Source organism: Enhydra lutris, unplaced genomic scaffold (genome assembly GCF_002288905.1).
Source record: "Enhydra lutris kenyoni isolate GAN:26980312 unplaced genomic scaffold, ASM228890v2 scaffoldscaffold101, whole genome shotgun sequence".
Classification (NCBI taxonomy): Eukaryota; Metazoa; Chordata; class Mammalia; order Carnivora; family Mustelidae; genus Enhydra; species Enhydra lutris.
In genome coordinates this window covers 1,366,987-1,390,491 of record NW_019154185.1, presented here as the reverse complement: position 1 = coordinate 1,390,491, position 23,505 = coordinate 1,366,987, and the positions used below count along the sequence as shown (strand labels likewise).

Genomic DNA, 23,505 nt, shown 5'->3' with positions numbered 1-23,505 from the left:
CTTTTTATCCACCAAGAAGGCCATGGCCTATTAGCCAGCAGTATAGCACATATTGCCCTTAACAGAGGTTGAAGAGAGAAAGATGAAGATATTCAGAGAGAAGCTGGCTGTCTGGGTCCTGAGAACTGGTTGGGCTTCCTCGGTCCTGCAGCGCCTTATGAGACCCATGTACATTCCCATCTGGGAATTTCAGGCACCATCCTGGGAGATCATTACAATAATAAATATATAATTTTTTGCTTGTTGCCTTGAGTGCTTCCGTGACTTGCAAAAACTCTTGAAAAATGTTTCAAAGACAGAGATGCTTACAGATTACCTGTTACCAGGGAGTTTATTCTATGAGTTAGAAATAAGTTAAGGAAATAAGAACACACAGGAACCAGGCCTCACAGAGACAACAGCACTGTTAAAACAACTGTCAGGTCTCATGGCCAAATAGAGTGCCACTGTAGGTATAAGTGTGCTTAGCTCCCAACTCTACTGCTCCACTATTGTGGTGACTCAGTGACCCCTGACACTGCCTCAGCTTCTCCTCTCACCCTTGGGGAACTTCCCCACAGCAGGGACCTGCTCTGCTTATTACCTTCCCTACGTGGGCCTCCCTGCCTCTGTGCCACTCTGACCAGGTCCCTGCCCACTCCATACTCATTCCTGTCCCTGGGAAAGGTGGTTTATTGGCCCATATAACCCAATTCAGTCTGGAATGCAGAGCTACCCTATCAGGTCACCTCACGGGCCTCTGGGCAGCCTGTGGGCCACAGTGGCTAGGTCACATGGGACCCAAGCATAAGGAACCTTTTTGGTGACCTGTTCAGAGGGGACGGTGGATACAGCAGGCATTCAACGGGTCACGTGCAGTAGTAGGGCTGTGTAGCATATTATCACCTATGCTGTGAACTCACCCAGGAATGAAATGGGAGCCCAGGAACACATTGCAGAAAACAGCTGTACACTATTTTGGGACCCAGGAAGAAATACTTAGCAATGCTTAAATAAGCGAGCCTAATAAAACTCATGTTATCTATATTATAAAAATGCATGCAAGTTCAGTTCTCTGATAGCCCGCAACAGAACAAAAACTTCACGAAAAAGAAATGGAATTAAAAAAAGAAACCCAAACCCAAGCTACTATTTAAAAACCACTGTTAGAGTTGAAACCATATTCTCACAGCTGGTATTTGGGGAGTTAAGATTTTCTAGAGCCCATAGGCAACTGCTATATTTAGAAGCAAAGGTCACTGGAATTGCAGAACTTTCTTCTGGTAAGGTTTCCCCCACCCTCAAATCTGGTTTAAATTTAAACTTTTACCTTTATACATAATGGGTTTACTATTGTTAATTTTAAAGGAATTAACAAAAACTTTAAAACGGTTGTTTTTTTGTGCAACAAGTATGGAAAAGAATCATGTACATAAACAAGTGTGTCTCCCTTAAGCGGCGCCCGTCTTGTTGACGGCTGGCTCTCCAGAGCCTAGCACAGACCCTGGCACTTGGTTGTTCAATAAATTATCTGCCCTATTAAAAAAAAATTACAAACCTCTTTATTTTCTACGATAAATATGTAATTTGGGGGAAAAGCTGTATAGAGGAAAAATATCCCGGGCTTTTCTAAAATAAAGACAAAAAAACCCGAAGTTACTGGGCCAGTAAAGGTGGTGCTTAGATACTTGGAGGTTTTAAGTTTCAGGTTTGGAGCTTGAGCACCTCTGAATCATGGTGTTCAAGAGGAAGGCAACTGCTGCCCCCCACCCCCATCCCCTGTCTTTCCAGAGTTGATCTCCAGCCTGAGAAGGTACCAGAGAGATAAAGGAGGGGCCAGAGGCTGGGAAAGTAAGGTTGGTTCCCACCCCTCGTTCGTTCGTTCATTCATTCATTCATTCATTCACTCACTCACTCACTCACCCAATACGCACTAGACACCACACCCTGTGCTAGGAGCTTAGGCCAAGAACGTGACCAAGAGCCAGGGCCGATCATAGGGATATCATAAAGAACAAGCGGTTCCCAAGAGGAACCGGGAAGGGAGGCCCAGCTTTTTCTCAGGAACACAAACCCATCCCGCCCGCCCCATCCACTCCCCCAAGATGGCGCCCGCCGAGTGGGAATATTCCCACGCCCCCGGCTGCCGCCCGCCGCAGCCCCCGCGGAACCCAAGGTCCCCAGGCGCCGCTGGCCCCCGCGCCGCCCCCGCCCCCCCTCCACGGGAGGCCGGGTGGGCTACGGCGCGTGACACCGGCGCGCGACCGCCGCGCGCCCCCCCCCGACGCCCCGCCCATAGGACCCAGCGCCGCCCGCCCGCCTGCCCGCGTCGGCGCTTGTTGACGCCACTGGAGGCGTGTCGGCGCGACCCGCGACGTCGCGACGTGCCGACAATGGCGACTGCGTCAGCCTGAGCGGGCCTCAGTTTTCCAGCAATCTCCTGACGTTGGCGCGAGGGCCGTGGGGGCCGCGGGAGACGCGGGGACTGCAGGCGTCTCAAACCCGGTCGGCGGCGGCGGCGGCGGCGGCGCGCGTGCGCGCTCCCGCCACGCCTTGGGTCGAGCCGCTGCGCCGAGGCCCGGTGGAGCGAGCCAGGTGGGCGGCGGCGCGGCAGGGCTGCAAGCTGCGGCGCGCGCGCGCGCGCGCGGCGGGAGGGCGGGCGGAGCGGGGGGCGGTGCGGGCGCCGGGCGGCCCCGACCTCCCAGAGGCTGCTGGGGCGCCGCTGGGAGGCGTGCCGGGGGGCGGCGGGACGCGGGCCGAGTGCGGCTAACCTCCCTTTCTGTTAGCCTCCGGCTGCATCTCGGCCTCAGTGCTCCTCTTTGCTCGCGCAAACCTTGTCCCTTGCCTAAGTCGGCAACATGAGCGGCAACAACTTGGATGGGAACGACGAGTTTGATGAGCAGTTGCGAATGCAAGAATTGTACGGCGACGCCAAGGACGGCGACACCCAGAAGGATCCCACTGGAGAACCCGATTCTTTCGGGCAGCAGCCCGCTGACACCCCCTATGAGTGGGACCTGGACAAGAAGGCTTGGTTCCCCAAGGTAGGAGAGGGGCACGGGCGCCAGTGCAGCGCGGGCCCGCCTGGCCAGCCTCGCGAGGCGCCCCTTTTCCGTTTTCTTTGCTGAGGTCCTGAGTTAGAGCCCCATGGATAGTGACGTTTCTTTTTGTTGTTTCTGTTGCAGAATCGATGTATAGAGAAACGTAAATCTTTACAGAGATGTCTTAAGTGTGATTTAATTCTCAAGTCTTTTCTATGCCTTGTTAATTTTGTCTGTGAAGGTCACAGTTGGTTATTGCACCGATGACTGCTTTTTATTGCAAAGAGGAAAAACACCAGGAGCAAATTTAGTAGCTGTTAATCTCAGATAGCCAACCTCACTTATCCTAGGAATTCTGCTGTTTGTTTAGCTTACGTACCTTGTGCAAAAGGCAGCTTCTCGGTTTGAAAAAAAGTAGCGGTGTATATCTCTTTAGGGATTGAACTTTGTCTTGCACCATGTAACCACAGGTGCAGAATAGGGGTGGAAAAGATCTATGTATGTTTGTTTAGAGCGCTTGGAAATTGTTAAGTATTTTATTTCAGCTTCAAAGTAAAGTAACTGGTGTTAACTTGGTTCTGTAAACTTTGGGGTAAAAGTGCCCTGTTAATCAAAGTCTCATGTGGGTGGAAAAAGATACTAGGAGCACACTAATGGACTTGCAGGCTGGTAATATAAACCGTGTCTCCATTGTGTAATTCGTCGGCTACCCTTAAAATTATTTATTTCAACTTTTTTATTTTCCATTGTGTATAGGTGTGTATGCTCCATTCCCTCCACGTTGTTAAATTTATGATTTTGCTTGTACTGGTCGTGCCAGCTTCAGAGCACATTTGGTTTCTGAGTACCTTTAACAGTAGTCTGATAATGGATTGATTTGTGACCGTTATCTTTTTATGTTATGGAAGCCCATACCTCTTGGAACTGTGAGTTTAAAATTTTCCCCACTCCTGTGTGTGCGTAACATTGACCAGAATGAAGGAAGAACTCCCATTTCTTTCATTGTGCAACTGTGCTTTTTTTTTTTTTTCCCCTCTAAAAGCCGGGAATATAGATAGGAGTTGAATTCATTCTTAGTTTCTTCTGACACTAAATGATAGTGTGATTTTAATTAGTGATGGAGTTAAAATAAACATTAGTTTTACAGTTGTTAGCCCCCGTCTCTTTTTCCAGATCAGTTCCATTCTGCGTGCTGTCTGCCTGCAAATAATCAAATATTTAGTGTGTGTATACTTTTGTGTATCTCTATGCAAAAGAAAAATTGGTCCTGGTATTAGATTATTAGTTGACTGTTGGTTTTTGTTCTGTTTTATTGTTATCTGGTATTTCCTTTATTGTATGTACTTGTAGCCTTAGTCAGGTAGACTGTAGAGAGGTAGTGATTTATAAATGAAACAACGAGAAAACATGCCAACATCACTTAAAATTCCAGTAGTATCTTAGAATTTTGTGCTGATAACCCAAATACCCATTTCTTATTTTTTTTATCATTTTATACACATTTTTCACATAAGGTGACTACTCTGCCATTTACACCATTTACTACAACCGTTATCTGCAGAAGCACTTCTGTGTTCAGTTATATAAACAAATATGCTGAAATTTAACACTGTGTAAACTTTTTATGGGAAGAAATCATTTTTGAATTTCTGTTATCTGTGTGTGTATTGAATTTTTTGTTTAGATCACTGAGGATTTCATTGCTACATATCAGGCCAATTATGGCTTTTCTAACGATGGGGCATCTAGCTCTACCGCAGATGTACAAGAAGTTAGTGCTAGGACTACAGAAGAACCTCCACAAAGAAAAACCCCTGAACCCAGTGATCCCAAAAAGAGGGGAGAAAAGAGAAAGGCCGAATCAGGCAAGTGGATTTAGCTTGCAAAACAGGAATGTGAAAATTTTAAATGTTAGTATGTGTATATATGGTTACTGTTTGGAGAATTACAGTAGTTTTGAAGGAACCATAAGATGAGGGTTTTTTTTTAATTATTTGAGTTCATATAGTGACTTTCACACTAATTTGTGGGCATTGGGTAGGCTGTTTCAATTCTGTGCCTCAGTTTTTTCCTTTGCAAAACGAGCTGTGATCAAAAGTTCTGTTTGTAAGATAATTTTCTTATATTTTTTGAGCTTAATTAAATTGAACTGAAGGCAATTTTGCCTCAGCTTGGCCATGTCTAACACAGTAGATTGGAATCAGAAGCAACTTACGCATGCAGGACCTAAAATCAGTGCAAGGATGAGTTTTTTTCTTTTTAAGGTAGTATTAGAATCACAAAGAACCAGGATAACTAGCCATCCTTTTGTAGACAGGACTTTGAAACTAATCTAATGTCCAAAGATCCAAATACTTTGAAAGCTGGACAGTGATTTGAGTTAGTCTCTCTTGTTCTAAGGGTAAGAAAAGTCCTGGAAGTTTCAAGAAACTGCTGCATTGTCAAGATTTCATAATGTGACTCTTACCTTTTCTTGCATGTTTTTTTTTTTTTAATTTTGATTTTTAGGATGGTTTCATGTTGAAGAAGACAGAAATACAAATGTATATGTGTCTGGTATGTGTACTTTTTAATTTTTATTTGTTTGTTTATTTTAAGTAGGCTCCACACCCACCATGGGGTGTGAACTCACTCACCACCCTTAGACCAAGAGTTGTGCTCTACCAACTGAGCCAGCCAGGCGCCCCTCCCACCTCTTTTAAACAAATTTAGAGTAGAAAATACTTGATGGTTTGAGATTTTTCATGAAGTGGTTTATACTTTTCAACTTCTGTAAAATCTGTTTTTTATCATTGTGCCCTTTTTTTTTTTGTTCAGCAGTTGACATTGGTAAGGTGTGTTTTTGTTTATTACAAAACTAAGAAACATGACAAGCATACGATTTTGTATGCCATCCTTTCTGTCTGCTGTAGGTAACTTAGGGCAGTCTGCCCCTACAGTGATAGAAGGCTTAAGCAGAACATGATATTTTAAAAAGATTTCATTTATTTATTTGAGAGAGAGACACACAGCGAGAGAGGGAACACAAGCAGGGGGAGTGGGAGAGGGAGAAGCCCGCTTCCCACGGAGCAGAGAGCCTGACAGAGGGCTCTATCCCAGGACCCCGGGATCGTGACCTGAGCCGAAGGCAGGTGCTTAATGACTGAGCCACCCAGGCAGCCCGCAGAACATGATTTTAGTGTATATTTGAACACATTAAAACATGACATTTCCTCAATTCTATAGGTGTGAGATTTTTTACAGACATTTAGAAAATCAGATTTGAGCTCATCTAAATTGTAGATTTCTAATTGGTAGAATGCTTAAGTAACCTACACTGCTACTGTACATGCCTGTGTGATTTTCTCCCTAATGCTACAGGTTTGCCTCCAGACATTACAGTGGATGAATTTATACAGCTCATGTCCAAGTTTGGCATTATAATGAGAGATCCTCAGACGGAAGAATTTAAGGTCAAACTGTACAAAGATAATCAAGGAAATCTTAAAGGAGATGGTCTGTGCTGTTATTTGAAGGTCAGTTATGTGGTCAGATAAGTTTCTTGTATTTCCGTTTATAACTCAGGAATCAGGGCTATAGTTTCGTATAGATGGAAACCAAGACAGAACTACGCAGAACAGGATGTGAAGAAAACTAAAATGTCAGATTGTGCCAGTGTGTATCGCACTGGTGGGGTTATTTACTTGTAGTAGGAAAATGCGTTCTCAGGCCAAGGTAGTATGTAAGTTATGTGCCTGAAGTGCTTCTTTTGTCTTGAAAGAATTCTCACCGCAGAGATCTCTTTAGGACTCTATCGCATATAATTGACTCAGAACACATTTTAAAAATCCACAAAGAAAAGAAAGGCGGTAACATTTCATTCACCCACTGGAATGAATGAGACCAGGATCCGGCAAACTCCAGCCCGCTGCTTATTTTTGTAAATACGGTTTTATCGAACGCGGCCACATTCCTTCATTCCTTGACTCATTCGTCGGGGGCTGCTTTTGTGTTTCAGCAGCGGAGCTGAGTGGTTGCAGCGCATACCACATGGCCCACAAAGCCTAAAATACTAACTGGCCCTTTACAAAAAAGTTTTCTGAGCCTTGAATTCAGCCGTGAAGGAGAGGATAGCCGTGCTTGCTCTTTGAAATGCATTTGGAATGGGAGAGAAGAGAGATCGGTATTAATAGAAATTTGCAGAACTTTACGTGTTCATGGCCCCATCGGTTAATTGCATGGGGAAAGCTCAGTGTCAAAGACAGGCACCATTTCCAGAACCTCTCTCACCTTAGGGGTATGTTTTATGCATTATCGTAGAATGCAGGAGAAATGTGCACAACGATGACGTGTACCTATGTCATGGAAGGTGAAGATAATTACAAAGTAAAATCAAACTTACTAAACAACAATACCAACACCACAGGTGTGTTGTTGAGTGTACAGCATTTCGGTGAAATCAGAAAGGGGTAGGGTGAAGCCAACAGCTTTTTGGAAGATAGGTTTTGAATCTGGTTCTTGAATGTGAATGGGCCATCCATAAGTATGGCCGTTATAGGTAGTAAATAATTTTCAAATACAAGGAGAGGTGAGAGTTTTACAAGTTCTTCAAGGATTTTTAAAAATCTGTGAACAGATTCTTAGGCAGTTTGATTGGATTTTCTACTTTTTCAAAGAGGAAAAAATGGGGTTTTGAGTAAGTTGATAAAAAGTACAAGATTGGCCAACCAGTAAATTAAGTTCCCAAAAAATATAACTAAGGGACACCTGGGTGGCTCAGTCGATTAAACATCTGACCCTTGGTTTCAGATCAGTTCATGATTTCAGGGTTGTGAGATGGAGCCCCGCGTTGGGCTCTGTACTCAGTGTGGAGCCCTCCCTCTTTCTCCCACTCTGCTCTTCCTCCCCTCCTCCTCTCCTCTCCTCCTTTCTTCCTCCTTCCCTCCCCTCTTTTCCTCCTTTCCTCCTCCCCACCCACTCATGCTCACATGCTCATGGGCATGCACTGTCTCTCTCTAAATACAATCTTTTAAAGATACATAATTGTTCTAAGATCCATATTTGATTGTGCAGCTAAGTTCAGTTATTTTTTGTTTTCCTCAGGTCCTCAGATCTTTGACTCTGCATAGGGCTGACAGAATCCACAAATGTATTTAATATACAAGTCGTCAGATAGTCATCTTCACATTATGTCACAGACCTACATTTTAATAGGTGAACAAAGCAATGAAAGGCTGGCTGTGCTATCCCCAGTTCTTTGAGTCATCTAGTCTTTTAAGAAGGAATACTTTAGAATTTTAAAACTGGAATGTACCTTAGAAATCACACAAGTCCATCTGCCTCCTTGAGAAATTGAGACTCCAAGAGGCAGTACTAACTATTCCAATAATAATGTAATTTATTGGGCACCTGCTATATGCCAGTCCCTATCCTTTATGTGCATTCTTCCATTTGATTTTGTCAAGAACCCTGCAAAGAAGGCATTTCTCTTCCCATTTTACAGATGAAGAAATTGAATAACTTGCCCAAGTTCACAAAGCTGGTTGAGGACAGCTGTGTCTAGAGTGCAGGTTTCCTGATAAGGCAGCCTAGAGTTCTTTATCTCAAAGGAGGTAGTTATGATGAAATCTTTATTGTATGTATAGTCTCGTTCGTCCAAAAAAACCTCCCAGAGTTTCATTGCAACATGTAAATTCCTGACTCTCTCATTTTACCTTTACAAAGAGGGAATCTGTGGATCTCGCATTAAAACTTTTGGATGAAGATGAAATTAGAGGCTACAAATTACATGTTGAAGTGGCCAAGTTTCAGCTGAAGGGGGAATACGATGCCTCAAAGAAGAAGAAGAAGTGCAAAGACTACAAGAAAAAGCTGTCTCTGCAACAGAAGTTTGTGTCGTTTTTCCCTTTTTGAAAGATTTCATATAAATATCCTAGAGTATGTCTTTGGTATAGCCCCCTGCCTAGTTCTTTTCCATCAGATGTACGTATATATTATTTTCAAAGAATTTCATTAGATCATCTGAAACCTTCAATTATCTGTACCGTAGAATGATCTGGCAATGGCGTTTTTTTTTCCTTTTCTGGGGCATTTACTTGTAATACCTCACGGGCTTCAGTGAGATGAGAGGGCCATCTCTTTGGAAGAAGTCGAACATCAGACTAAATAAAATAGTTTAGGCTTGTGTAGCAGAGCCCTTAGTTCATTTTTGATGTGGATTGACAGCAGCTCCCCCGGGAGCTAAAGCATTAAGTACTTTCTTTTATCGGAGTGGGTTCTGAGAACATTTCTAACACTGCTCGAACCAAAGATACGGTGATCACACAAGAGTTGAGATGTGATTGCCTGTAGTTTTTACAGGGATAGTTAGACTAGATCCCTACCAATTTTATATGAACACCTGTCCAGTAAAATTTAAGATTGTGTAGCAGAGTAGTTTTACATACTTCAGTGTGATCATAAAATGCCGAAAAACCAATACAATTTTGAACTTACTTTTTGCCCTCAAAGTGTAGTCGTGCATACCAGACAGACAGAAATACTAAATAATTGGCACTTTCCTGTAAGAGTCTTATTAGAATGTTTGTAACCAGACTGCAGTTCTGAGAAAAGATCCACTCTGGGGATTTCAGACCCTCGGTCCGTCTTTGAGCCACCCATCACTGTTACTACTTCAAAAAGTCTCCCAGTGGGAACTGGGACTAACCTACATACAGGTGTTTTGGAATCAAATAATTAGTATCATTAAGTACTCGATAAAGGAGGATTGTAGCAGCTCCTTTTCTCCTCTCCCACAAGTATGAAACAAAATTGAGTTTCTTGTTCCTGCTTTATCACATTAGGCAGTTGGACTGGAGACCTGAGAGACGGGCTGGCCCATCCCGAATGCGCCACGAGCGAGTCGTCATCATCAAAAATATGTTCCATCCGATGGATTTTGAGGTAGGAGGTGATATTCCCGCTGATGGAAATGTTGATGTGCTTTCTTTCAAGGGAGCCCAAAGCTTGCCTCGCCCCCGTGTGGCTCCTGCCCCCATCCTACACAACCACATAGCTGGCAAGGTAGGAAAATAGAGCAAAGTAAGAGTCCATCAGAGGGTCCTTCTAGTTCCCCAGGGAACACCGTTTAATGCCCACACTCCGGCCGCATGTGGCAGCGACTTGAGGAAATCATTATAAAAACATGATCACTGAACGGTTTCTGGGCACTGCTTGCGGATTTTGAGTGCATTTCCCCAAGGACAGGCTGGTTTTGGTGGGGAGTCATTTCCCACTTGCAAATGAGAACTTCACTTTGGGTCTATAAATCTGATCCTTTAAAAAAACAACAACAACAACAAAAAACCCTTGGGTTCATGAAGTACGGCTCCCAATATTTAAATGGTGATGGTGGCTTTTCGAGACCTGACTTGTACACAGTGCCTTCGTGGCTATCGGGAGGACTTCATGATACTTACTGTCCATATAAACTTCTTACTAAGAGCAGCAAGTGAAAGTGGTTGCAGAACGAGGTGCTGCGGGGTGCGGGAGGTGTACAAGGCCTAGACCGCTGCCGCGGCGCCTTGCACTGCCTCCTGCCTCTTACTCTGGTCAGTGTTTCCCAGAGACCCATGGCCGCATTTGTGGAAGAACAAGGCTTTATTCTCTGCCTGGAATCTGAAAGTAATGATCACCAGCTACACTCGAGATAGAGAAAGGCAACAAGTAACCGTAAAGAGAACACACGAGAAAAAAAAAAATTCGTACTGTACAACTCCAGGTTTACAAATGATCTGGTTGCACCTGAAGCCCCCTCTTAGTCCTTCTGTGCATTGAAACAGTGAGAACACCAGTTTCATTGTAGCCCCTTCGGAGAGGAGCCCAGAGTGGTCTGTGGAGCTTGTCGGGGCCAGTAGTGATATGATACGGTTCATGGTGTACCCTGGGTTCACGGTGTACCCAGGGGGTCTGCATATCTTTCGAGGTCACTGGAGAGATATATGTGGTCAATTTGTAACATTGGATGTCCCTTCTGAGTAGAATTCTGAAGAATCTTGAAACAGACTTTGAAACATTCTCCCTGCTAGGTAGGGATTTGAGAGGAATTTGTAACTGGATCAGGGTGTCTGGTCTACTAGCTACAGGCCCAGATTTCTTACAGTTCATCTCATTTTATCCGCCACGTATAACTGCCTTTTTCAAAATTACATGACCTGTTAACGTCTATGACTTACATCCTTGATGCACACGTTCCATACTTGCAATGCTCGAATGTGAATGTTAATGCAAACTTAAGGCAGATTATCTGGAGCCTCGGTAAGTAGAAGTCTGTTGCATAATTAGGTATGTGTGTTTTGCCCCCTGCCTTGCTCATTGACCACCTAACCTGAATCTGGTGATTACATTGTGCAGACTTCGTTTTCCCAAGCTTCACGAGCATCCTTTCCTCCGGAAAGCCACCTTCACTTTATTTTGACCCCTACAAATTCCTCCAGTGGATCGCTTTAAGGATAGAAGGTTCACGCTTGTAACCTCTTTGTTCTTTTTTCAAATGCTCTTAACTGTTTTTCGTGTAAACTTCACCTTGGAGTTAGAGAGCCTTTAAATTACCTGTTGAGCCTAAGTCATCTTACACTTCTATTTTCATTGATACCAGTTTGAAAACCTGTTCATAACGTTTATCATTACCCGAAATAACCGGATCTCCTCTGCTAGAATGTGAGCTCCGTGAGAGCCAGAGCTCTGTCCCCCTCGTTTGCTGTTGGATTCCCAGCGGTTAGAATCGTGCCTGGTATACAGTAGGCCCTCAATATGTATTTATTTTACAGACCCTCAATATTTATATGAAGAAAAAGTGAAAGAATGATTGCACGAGAGCCCTGTTATGAGGCAGAGTGCTTTGCCTCACTCCTCGGCTAACACGTTTTCTCTTGAGCATCTTTGCAAATGAAGGAAATCATTTCGGGTGCTGTCCCTGTCCGCCTGTCTGCCTGCCCTTGTGCGGCCTGCCAGCTCCATGAGAGCCTGTCAGATAGAGGAATCTTGTCATGCGTTTGGTGGTGTTTTTTTTTTTTTTTTTTTTTTGGAAGATTGATTTATTTGCTTTAGAAGAGAGAGCAAACGTGCACGCGAGCAGTGGGGGGGGGGCAGAGGGAGAAAGAGACCAAGTTTTTGTTCCTGGTCTCTGCGGACCTGAACTTCAAAGTGCATCAGTATAAATCGGTCCAGCGTAGTGACTGTCCAGTAGGGTAGACTCCGGCCGCATGTGGTTATTTAAATATAACCGAAATGAAAGAAAGTTAAGAATGGAATTCCTCAGTCCTGCCAGCCCTTTGTATCCGATAATGCGGATCCTCATTTGCCACCGCAGGAGGTTCTGTTGGACACCGCTGGTGTAGACGCTGTAGGACTCGTACGGGTGTGAGGCCAGAAAATGTGCTACTGGACATTTTGAGGGGAGTGTTTGACTGGACTAAAGATTCCATGTGAAAACAGAAACGGACTTGTCGGGTTCCCGGGGTGTCAGAAAGAAACTAGATTTTCGGGGGCAGCTGCAATGTATTTTCACTCCATGAACAGTTGACCGGTGTGAGAAGCAAAATACCTAAAAATACTCTTTGGTTATCAGGGTGAACAATGCAAAGGCTAATATTTTTAAGGTAACTTCAGAGGGTTTTCAATATTTAATTCAAAGCCTTATTTAAAAAGGCATGCCTGGGGGTGCCTGGCTGTCTCGGGCAGGAGAGTGTATGACTCTTGATCTCAGGGTTGTGGGTTCAAGCCCCACGTGGGATATAGACATTACTAAAAAAAATCAATAAACTTTAAAAAATAAATAAGTAAAACTGCATACTTGGCCAGTTTGAATACTAGGAGTGGAAGAACCAAAACCGTGTGTTGGAGATGCAGGTTTCTCATTCTCCACACCAGCACTGGCCAACAAACCCAATGTGAGCCACACGCATAGCTTAGATTTTTCCAGGAGCCACAGTTTAACTAGAACACAAAATAGGGGAAATTACTCTTAATAATTTTATTTAACCCAATGTAACCAAAATATTTTTAATTTTAACATGTGACATAAAAATACTAATGAGTTACGTCGTTAACCCTTTGGTACTAAATCTTCAAAATCTGGTGTTCATGTCACACTTGGAACACACCTGAATGGGAACTAGCCACATTTTAAGTGCTCAGTGGCCACATGTGGTTAGCGGCCACCGTCGTGGCCAGTGTAAGTTTAGATTGGAAAGGAATGAGAAATATGGTTTATTTCTTCTGGGAAAACAGACCACCACCACCTGCCCCAAAAAATTAGGAGTGTTGAGCAGGAAGGTTTCAGTGCATCTGTCTGATTTTCATCTCAAGTCTGTTGCTTGCCAAGTGTTAGGTTTAGAAATTTTCCATTCTTAGCTATGTTAAAGAGTTTTCCTAGAGGAGGGGATTATTATCGTTAAGCTTCAGGCTACTATACAGCAGTGACGCTGTATTAGCTTTTCAAGCTGGTGTAAATGAAGACGGAACTGTAGGAAGATTTTGGCTAAAATCTGATATCCTTGTAGAAAAAGTGCTGAGACTTTGCTACAGAAATAGAGTGAGTGGTGCGCCCCCCACACACACACAATGGAATCACACTTAAATTTGTTAAATATTTTGAAATAGTATTTTGTATGTTTTTACTATAATACTGATTTCCCTTGGTGAATAAAGTTAAGGTATTTGGAGTGGTTTTTTCTAACTCTAAAAAAGCTTTTTATTGACTATTCACCATGTGGAAACACCTGTGCTGGGTTCTGTGAGGTAGACGAAACATTTAGACCAAATTCCTACCTTTGCAAAGCACACAGTCTGATAGCAGCTGACCACACACACACGCACACACACACCCCTCAAGGCCACCACATGCCTTTTATGTTCCGGTTCCCATTCCTCTCAACAGCATCTTCTCCAAAATGAGATTTTATAAGTGGGGGCAATCCAGCTGTACTTTTAGAAGGCTCAGATTTCTAGGATTCTCTTTTATTTTAAATTTGATGTCAGTATCTGCCTGCCAGCTCTTTATTGTTGCTTTTTGAGAGAACTTTAGGAGGGAAAAGGCACTTTTTTTTTGTTCTTTGCAGTTCTTCTCTAGTTGGTGAGGAAAATAAAAACCCGTGAGCAAGATGAAGTTAAATGTTTCCTAAAAAGCATAAGTCTACTCCAGTAGAAGTTCATATGTAGGATGTTTTGTTTATATGTGTGTGTAGTTGCAATTCAGGTCGCTAATGTAACATTTTGTGAGCCCTTTTCATGCACCGGGACTTGCAGAGAGACTGGCTAATTACTCCAGGTGATCTGAAGTCCTTTTGTCATGGGGCGGAGAGTCCACCCAAACCCAGGACCACCAGAAGCAGCAGCATTTGAATGCTCTTAATAGACTCACAGTTGCAAGAAATCAACAGCTTAAGAATGTATTTTTTTTTTAAAGATTTTATTCATTTGCGAGCGAGCACACAAGCAGATGTGGAGGGGGCAGGTGCCGAGGGAGAGGGAGAAGCAGACTCCCTGCTGAGCAGGGAGCCCAACATGGGGCTTGACCCGGGGACCTTGAGATCACAGCCTGAGCCAAAGGGACGCTTAATGGACTGAGCGCCCCAGGCGCCCCAGGAATGTATTGTGTGCTCTTTATGTGTGCTCTTTGTGTGGTTCTGTTGCAGTGTGGTAGGAGACAAGATGAACAGGAATCCTTATAAGGGAGGTTTACCCTGTGAGTTAAAATAGAATCTTGGAAGCACAAAGAACTATCTTAGAACACTTAGTCAATGCAAGGGATAGATGTTTCCCCATTACAGCATTTCTGTAAATAGGAATCCATGCAAAACCCAAAGCAGAGAGCTCTCTGGTCAGTACGGTCACGATGCCCGTGCAGAACAGGAATTAGTAGCGTCTGACTTTGTATGTGCTGGAGGACCTTTTTCCTGCGCTTACAGCTGCTGTTCTTTGGGATTTCCAGCCCTCCTCCCCAGCCCCCCTCCCCTCTGCTCCAGCACGGTCCCGCCGCTGCCCCCCATGCTTAGCCATGCTTAGCCATGCTTAGCCGTTCCCTCCAGCTGGAAGCAGGGCCACCCCTGTAGCAGCGGCTGCAGCCTTGGTGATCTGACGTCATTTGGTTTTGACTTTTTAAAATTTTGGAGCCCGCAGATAAGAGTAACTACTTTTAAGTAAAACCTTTTTCTGTACGCTGGTTTGTCAAAGCAAGAAATTTGATTTCTCAGGGTTTATATTTAAAGAAGGGGGCAGATCTGTTTTAATCGTGTGTATGTTTGCAGGATGATCCATTGGTGCTGAATGAAATCAGAGAAGACCTTCGAGTAGAGTGTTCAAAGTTTGGACAAATTAGGAAGCTCCTTCTCTTTGATGTAAGTTTGTGGCTTAGACAAATGATCCCTAAGCAATTGTTCTTTCCATTTGATAAGTTCTTCCCAGGTGGCAGTATGTCCCCGACTTTGGATTCATGTTTTTGTATGGTAGGTCTGCTATCTTGTGGTAGTCCTCTGTTAGCAATAATTAGATGAACGTGGCTCGGAAGTCAGGGCCTTGGTAGACTCGGTATGCCTCGGTGATTTCCCGTTACTATCACTCTGGAGTATACGATCGGGTGAAAGGAAGTACGAGAAAGACGTGTGAGACCTTGTGGTTCCCTGTTGGCCCACCTTTCCCCACCTTTGTGAATTATTCTCCTCCATGTTTGAAGAACAACAATCAAGCAAGATATTTGTCTGTTCCCGTTCCTACTCTTTGTACTTCCAAGATCAACACATAATAATGAAAAGAGTCGCCATGTATTGATTGCATATGAGCTACTGTGTGTGTTACCTCCTTTAATCCTCACGATCGTTTGAGGTAGGTGCATACTATTATACCCATTTTACAGATGAGGAAGCTGGAAGTTTTAGAGATTGAGCGAACTCCTTGCTCAAGGTCATTCCGCTGTTAAGTGGCACAGAGCCAGAATTTAAACCCAGGGCTATTTGACTGGACAGTCCACACTCATTAACAACTATACCATCTTGCTTCTCTTTAGGCGGTGTTGTCAGCAGAAGCATTTCCGAGGTCGCCGTGCTTGGTTCTTGCTAAACAAGATTAAGCTAAAGAAGCAGCTAGCTTTGGGGCGCCTGGGTGGCTCAGTCCGTTAAGCGACTGCCTTCTGCTTGGGTCATGGTTGCCGGGTCCTGGGATCGAGCTCTGCATCAGGCTCCCTACTCAGCGGGGAGTCTCCTTCTCCCTCCGTCCCTCCCCCTGCTCATGTGCTCTTTCTCTCTCTCTCTTTCAAATAAGTAAATAAAATCTTGAAGAAAAAAGAAGCAGCTAGCTTCAAGTCGCTGGCTGGTGTACAAAGGAAAAATGGCTTCATACATAAAACCTTTAAGCTTAAATCATCAGAAAGAACACTCCTGCGTACCGGTTTTGTCAGATGTGTATGTTTTATTTTTAGTTTTCTCATTCATTCCCTCTTTTTCCTCCCTTTCTAGAGACACCCAGATGGTGTGGCCTCTGTGTCCTTCAGGGATCCAGAGGAAGCTGATTATTGTATCCAGACTCTTGACGGAAGGTGGTTCGGGGGCCGTCAAATCACTGCCCAGGCGTGGGATGGAACTACAGATTATCAGGTAAATTCTGCAACTGTCGAGGGCACATAAATTGAATCATTACTGACAAACACTGATCTAGCGGTCCTTCAAGGTTAGTTTTGGGTTCAGTGCAATCTATTTAATGTAATAATACTTCTGAATTATACTTTGTGTTCAGAGCATAGAAAGAATAATGTTTCAGTCTTTTAGCTTATAAGTGAAGCACGGAGAGAGTTCAAATATTAACTTTTTCACTGGTGAAACATTTTTGCAGGACTGTAGTATTGGGCATTTTTTAAAAATGATCTTAAGACCAACTCTAGTGGACTGATACGTAAAGTTTTGAAAAGTGAAGATAAGGAAATGCTCTGATTTCCTAAGAAGAGATGCCTTATGAAATCAGGACACTTGTGTCAGTATCAGAAGTATGTAGAGAGATTACTTCTTTGTGCCCAAAACTTATCTTAATGACAATTCCCATTTCTCCGCAGGTGGAAGAGACCACAAGGGAAAGGGAGGAGAGGCTGAGAGGATGGGAGGCTTTCCTCAATGCTCCCGAGGCCAACAGAGGCCTTCGGCGTTCGAATTCCGTTTGTGCTTCGGAAAGGGCAGGGCCTTCTAGGGTAAGGCATTTTTCGGAGCGTCCTAGTACATCGAAAATGAATGCACAAGAAGCCGCAAATGAAATGGCATTCGAAGAACCTATCGATGAAAAGAAGTTTGAAAAAACCGAAGATGGAGGAGAATTTGAAGGCGATGCTTCTGAGAAAGATGCCAAAGAAAGTGGCCCTGAGAAAGAGGCTGAAGAAGGCTGCCCCCAGAAAGAATCTGAAGAAGGTGGCGTCAAGACAGAGTCTGAGGAAGGCTGCCCCAAGAGAGAGCGCGAAGACGACTACACTGAGACAGAGCCTGGAGAAGGCGGTCCTGCGAAAGAGTTTGAAGAGGGTAGTCCTAAAACGGAGGCTAAAGAGAATGACCCCGAACAGGAATCCAAAAAGAAGAGGCTCAAAAATGATCATGAAGAGAATGGCCTTGAAAAGGAATCTGACCAAGATGGCCCCAGCAAAGAGTACGAAGGGGAGGAGAGCCCCCAAAAGGAGTCTGATGAAGACGACTCCGAAAGGGAATCCGAAGAAGACGACTGCTCTGAAAAGCAGTTCGAAGAGGGCTCCGAGAAAGAGTTTGAAGAGAACGGCCTGGAGAAGGATTTTGAGGAGGAGGGCTCCGACAGGGAGTTCGGCGAAAACCTTCTCGATCGGGAGTTCGACGACAATGACTCTGACAAGTCAGAATTTGGAGATAGCAGCTCCGAAAGAGTGTTCGAGGAGGAGGTCTCCGAGAGAGAGTTTGACGAAGAGTCCGATGACAAGGAAGAAGGGGAAGACACATATGAAAAGGTGTTTGATGACGAGTCGGACGAAAAAGAGGACGAAGACTACGCAGATGAAAAGGGGCTCGAAGACGCTGATGAGAAGATGTTTGAAGACTCAGACGACAAAGAAGACGAGGAAGGAGTCGAGGTAAAGGAAGATGAAGAGGTGGACGAGAAGATGTTTGAAGAAGACGATTCCAACGGGAAGCTGTTTGACGATGAGGATTCCAGTGAGAAGCTGTTCGACGACTCCGACGAGAGAGGGACAGTGAGGGGCGTGGGGAATGCGAAAGATGAAGGGCCCCTGTCCACGGGCAGCAGCTTCGTCCTCAGCAGCGACGACGACGTCGAAGACATTTAATCCCTTCAACTTGCTTTGTAGGGAGCTTCCTCCATCCGCGTTCAGCCCGCGCTCTGGGGTCATTGCTAGTAGTGCTACATGAACGTGTGCCTAGTGGTAGGAAACCAGCAGAATAACACATTGAAGTTTTCACTGTTACCTGTACTTGGTGATCTTAAATCTGTGTTAATTGGCCGTTCAGGTAAAACTTCCTAGTATAATGCAAGTCAGCTGGGTACTCGTCCTTTGTCAGATTTGTTAAACGCATGCAGAGTAATATTTTTTAAAGTATTCTGATTGAAGTTTGTGATAATTCCAAAATAAAAACAAGTTGTTAATATGCTGAAACTGGAGAACTGGACTTGCGTTACGTTGCATTTTAAATTCTTGCTGTTGCTTTATTCATACTAAAGTGTGGTGTTTGTGAGGACTTGATAAAGCTAAAGCTCGTAGGAGTCTTCTTGCTTCCAGCTTCCGTCAGCACTTAATCCCCGTTTCCCTCCCTACCCCAGAACATGTTACTAAACTTACAAGGTAAATAACACTCTGGAGTTGTTCCCTGCCTAGTCCTTGCGAGCTACTTTGACTTGTTTTCTTTCCCACCCTCTTGCCGCGAAAACGGACTCTGAGATGTGCGAAAGTCGATTCCCAAAGGTCCCAGCTTCCGGTACTGGAAATACAGAGGAGATTAGAATTCTCCAGTGTACTGTGGGGGCCCCTTGAGAAGCTGATTGAAGTCATGGGACCTTTCCCCAGAAAAATGTGTGCACACACTACACAGCTTTTTTTGTATACACTTTTCAGAGGTTCATGGATCCCCTGGAGTTCAAGATCTACTTGTATCATGCATACTTTGGTTTTTCGTTCTAGATTCATGGTGCCTAGTACTGTGCTGAGTTGTGTAGTCCCAATAAAAATTGGAGTCTTTCTTGATTGTGCTTTCCAAATTAAGTATTGGTGAATTGACTTCTGCTGTAGCATTAAGAAGTGACTCTCGTGAAGTAGAAGCATTAAAATAAACTGCATTGGTGCTTTTTCATTATACCGTCTGTAAGTGTAATTATTGCCCTTTTCAGACCAAAAAAAAAAAAAAAAAAAAAAAAGCCCTTTTATTTCAAACCAAGGCTGAGAATTTAGTGGTTAATGTCTGGGATTTCTTAAAATCTCGGGATTTTCAGGGCACCTGGGTGGCCCAGTGGGTTAAACCTCTGCCTTCGGCTCAGGTCATGGTCTCCGGGTCCTGGGATTGAGCCCCGCATCGGGCTTTCTGCTCCGCAGGGAGCCTGCTTCCTCCTGTGTCTCTGCCTGCCTCTCTGCCTACTTGCGCTCTCTCGCTCTCTCTCTGTCAAATAAATAAATAAAATCTTTTTAAAAAATCTCGAAATTTTCACCAAGGACAAATCCATAAGAGCTAAAGAAAGGTAAATACAGAAAAGTGGCAGACCAAACTCGTGTTCCCTTTAAAGGTATAAGCCAGAAGCATTTACACATTCCCTTTATTGGAGGATTGGTTTCCTGAGGGGTGGGCTGCGGCTTCCCTTCCTAGGCAATGGTGGGAACACATTACAACACAGGTGAACTCCCAAGATGGTTGGAAGGGGGCTGTTTACTTTCTAAATTTGCTCCCCTCATTAATTTGATTGATAGAAAATACTCATGCTCTTTTTATATAGACACCCTGGAAGCAAAGGTCACAAATAGCTGTCAAATGGTAAATGATTCGGGAGGTGATATTGACAGACTTTTAAGAGTCATCCACACACAAAGTCACCCGTTTCCTAAGTAGCTGGGTCTTACTTGTCCCGATGATGAGGTTTTTGTGAGGCAACACGTCCTGGTAGCAAAAGGACAACAATCCAAGGGGTGGGTTTTAAGCACAGCAAAGCCCAACAATTACCTGACAGTCTAACCTTGATGTTCCTTAAGACTATGTTGCTTCTGTAAATATCCAATAATGTATCCCATCCGAAGGCATGAACCAGGAGGGACGGATACCTTCAAAGGGCATGAGTGCCCTGCTGTCTTGAGTGCCTTGCATAGGAGTAAACTCAAAAAACTCCATGTTAGGAGAGCGAGATCTTACCAGCCTTGCAATATTCACAAGATATTTCAAATTATTCCTGCTTTCTACAAAAGAAACGTGACAGGGCAAATTAAGAGTAATTTGTCGCAGGTCTGTTTTTCTCCTCCTTCCGTGATAATAACCCTGGGCTCTTTCTGAAGCCCCGGGGGGCCAAATCTGGTCCATTTGGAAGCCATCGCCTCTTCCTTTTAAGAGAAATTATCTTTCTGGTGTCAATTATTTGGGTATTCTGAGGCTCGGAGACCTGGTAGGAGTTAGCAGATTTTCTGAATATGCCTTTCTCAAATAATGTGAATCTTTAAGTAAACCCAACATTTCAAAGGAATGCCCAGAAGTGCTCTTAATTCATTTGAGTAAAGCCAGGGCTTGGAGAGTAGGAAGAGACTTTTAAATGTGCCCCTTGTGAGTATTAGCCAGTATTCTTAGATACTAGCTTTTCCTTAATGGAGTCTCACAAGCTGCGTGCCGTTTTGTTGCTGTTTAGACAGTGACTTCATTTAATATCAGACCGCTCGGATGATTTTGCCTCTTAACCACAGCTCATTTACATGACCGCCTTGTTGATCTCTAAGTAAAATACTAGCCCGATGTAAGAAAACAAAGTTACAATTAGCCCTTCATAAAAATCACAAGTCCAGAACTGCAAACAGCCCGAAATCCTGGACATCAGTTATCACGGCTGTTTGAGAAACAGCTGTTTGAGAAAAATACTTTGTGGTTTGAAGTTTACTTTGAGGTAAACTTAGAAACCGAGTCCCGCGGATGTGTCTTTTCATTCGGAACCGAGAGGATTCCGCCGTCGTGGGATGTCTGATGCATTACACGCACACAGAGAGCAAAAGCAGGGCAGCGCGTGTTCGTAGTCCCATTCTCTGCGGAAACTTCCAGACCATGACAGTAAGGTGCGCTGCTGGTCCCGGGCTGAGTAAGGAAAGTTCGAGGGGCCGCCGCACCGAGGGGGCTTGGCCACTGCCAGCATTTCCACCGCTTCTTCATGCTTCTGCTGAAATAGCAGTGGTGATATGAGAAGAGTAAAGCTCTAAGCAGAAAGCATGTCTTCACACCTGTTAGAATGGCTAAAAACAACACGGGAAACAGCAGGTGTTGGCGAGGATGCAGAGAAAGGGGACCCCTCCTCCACTCTTGGTGGGAATGCAAACTGGTGCAGCCACTCTGGAAAAACAGGATGGGGGGGTCCTCAAAAAGTTGGAAATAGAGCTCCCCTATGACCCAGCAATCGCGCTACTGGGCATTTACCCAAAGAATACAAAAACACTAATTCAAAGGAATACGTGCACCCCTATGCTTACAGCAGCATTATCTACAGTAGCCAAGATATGGAAGCAGCCCAAGTGTCCATCGACTGAGGAATGGATAAAGAAGAGCCGGTGTGTGTGTGTGTGTGTGTGTGTGTGTGTGTGTGTGTGTGTGTGTGTGTGTGTGTATAACATATAAATACAATGGAATATTCTTCAGCCATAAAAAAGAATGAAATCTGGGGCCCCTGGGTGGCTCAGGTCATGATCTCATGGTCCTGGATCGAGGCCCTCCCGAATTGGGCTCCCTGCTCGGCGGGAAGCCTGCTTCTCCCTCTCCCACTCTCCCTGCTTGTGTTCCCTCTCTCGCTATCTCTCTCTCTTTGTGTGAAATAAATAAATAAAATCTCTCTTTTTTTTTAAAGAATGAAATTTTGCCATTTGCAATGACATGAATGGAGAATTAGAGAAAGACAAATACCATATGATTCCACTGATGTTTAAGAAACAAAAATGAGCAAAAAAAAAAGAGAGAGAGAGAGAGAGACAACGCAAGAAACAGACTCTTAACTATAGAGAACTGATGGTTACCAGAGGGAGGGGGAGGGGGATTAAGAAGCGCACTTGTGATGAGCACGGGGTGATGTATGGAAGTGTTGAATCCCTGTATTGTACACCTGAAACTCATATTACACTGTATGTTAACTATACTGGAATGAAAAAAATAAAACCTGGGGATGCCTGACTGGCTCAGTTGAGGGGGAAGGCATGTGACTTGATCTGGGGGGCCATAATTTCAAGCTCCACACTGAGTACAGAGGTTACTAAAAAATTTTTTTAATCTGCTTAAAAATAAACAAGCATTTTTTTGATCTGCTACTTCCAACTTTTGCATAGAAATTAGATTTAAATAATAGTGATGATAAACCTGAAGCATCAATGTCAAATTTCTAGACTCAGCTATATGTCTAAAGTTGAAAATGTGACAACTTGACCTCTTATTTTCTCAAAGTATTTTATACTGCTTTTAAGCAATGTAAATTTGGGGGTGTTTTTTGTTTGTTTTCTTTTCTTTAATCTACAGCCCCCACATGGGGCTCTAACTCAGGACCCCAAGGTCAAGAGCTGCATGCTCTACCAGCTGAACCAGCCAGACCACCCATAAGCTTTGGTTTATTGGGGATTCTTAAGAAATTATAGATTAGGATCTTAAAAAATTTATATATTACTTCAACGCTTTTGATATCACTCTTCCCTCTCTGCTGCACTTGATATCACATACTGAGATACTAGTAGTGTTAGACTATTGGTTTAGTGTATTTACACTTACTGTAAGCATCTGTTTAATATAATTTGGTTCAATCAATTAGCAAGTAGACATTAGGCTACTGCATGCCCGTTAACATGCTAGAGGAGGTAGGGCGGTGGGGATAAAGGCAGGATTAGGCATGGACAAGGCAGCCCCCCAGAAATGTGGCATTTGTCCAGCAATATCATTTCCAGAGCCTAGATCAGTGCCTGCCACATAATAGAGGTTCATTCAATAGTTGTTGAATGAATTCATTTATGCTATGGACATACTTGCACACTCTCACTCATCATCAGCGAAGAAGTTCATTGGCCTCGTCACTACCTTGTTACCATTTCTGGTGGTTTCAGGGTTGAAATAAACAATCCTGTTCTTCTCCCCAGTCTTCCCGCTTCAGCAGCCCAGCTGTGCAAACCAAAAATCTAGGAATCGTCTTTGATTTCTCGGTCTCTTTCACCCCCACACCCAAGCCCTGCTGGGGCTTCTAAATCCAAAAGCAGCCAGACTCTGAATACTTCCCCCCCCCCGCCCCTCTCCTGCCACAGTAGCAGGAAGCA

The 23,505-nt window shown here is 44.1% G+C and overlaps 1 protein-coding gene across 1 annotated transcript; it reads left to right on the top strand.

The window, feature by feature from the left end:
- Positions 1–2,323: 2,323 nt before the first annotated feature.
- LOC111139341 (HIV-1 Tat specific factor 1) lies at positions 2,324–19,342 on the top strand. The gene is made up of 10 exons (XM_022491608.1): positions 2,324–2,574; positions 2,766–3,023; positions 4,705–4,885; positions 5,529–5,576; positions 6,381–6,535; positions 8,724–8,887; positions 9,842–9,941; positions 15,287–15,376; positions 16,490–16,627; positions 17,080–19,342. The coding sequence occupies exons 2-10, from the start codon at positions 2,838–2,840 to the stop codon at positions 18,319–18,321; spliced, it is 2,304 nt and encodes a 767-aa protein (XP_022347316.1). The 5' UTR covers positions 2,324–2,574; positions 2,766–2,837; the 3' UTR covers positions 18,322–19,342.
- The last annotated feature ends 4,163 nt before the right edge of the window (positions 19,343–23,505 follow it).

Bases quoted from the DNA above. Each gene is read 5' to 3' on its own strand.
- LOC111139341 (XM_022491608.1), top strand. From the start codon at position 2,838: ATGAGCGGCAACAACTTGGATGGGAACGACGAGTTTGATGAGCAGTTG. The intron at 6,536-8,723 runs GTCAGTTATGTG...ACCTTTACAAAG, and splicing joins GTCTGTGCTGTTATTTGAAG to AGGGAATCTGTGGATCTCGC. The intron at 15,377-16,489 runs GTAAGTTTGTGG...CTCCCTTTCTAG, and splicing joins GGAAGCTCCTTCTCTTTGAT to AGACACCCAGATGGTGTGGC.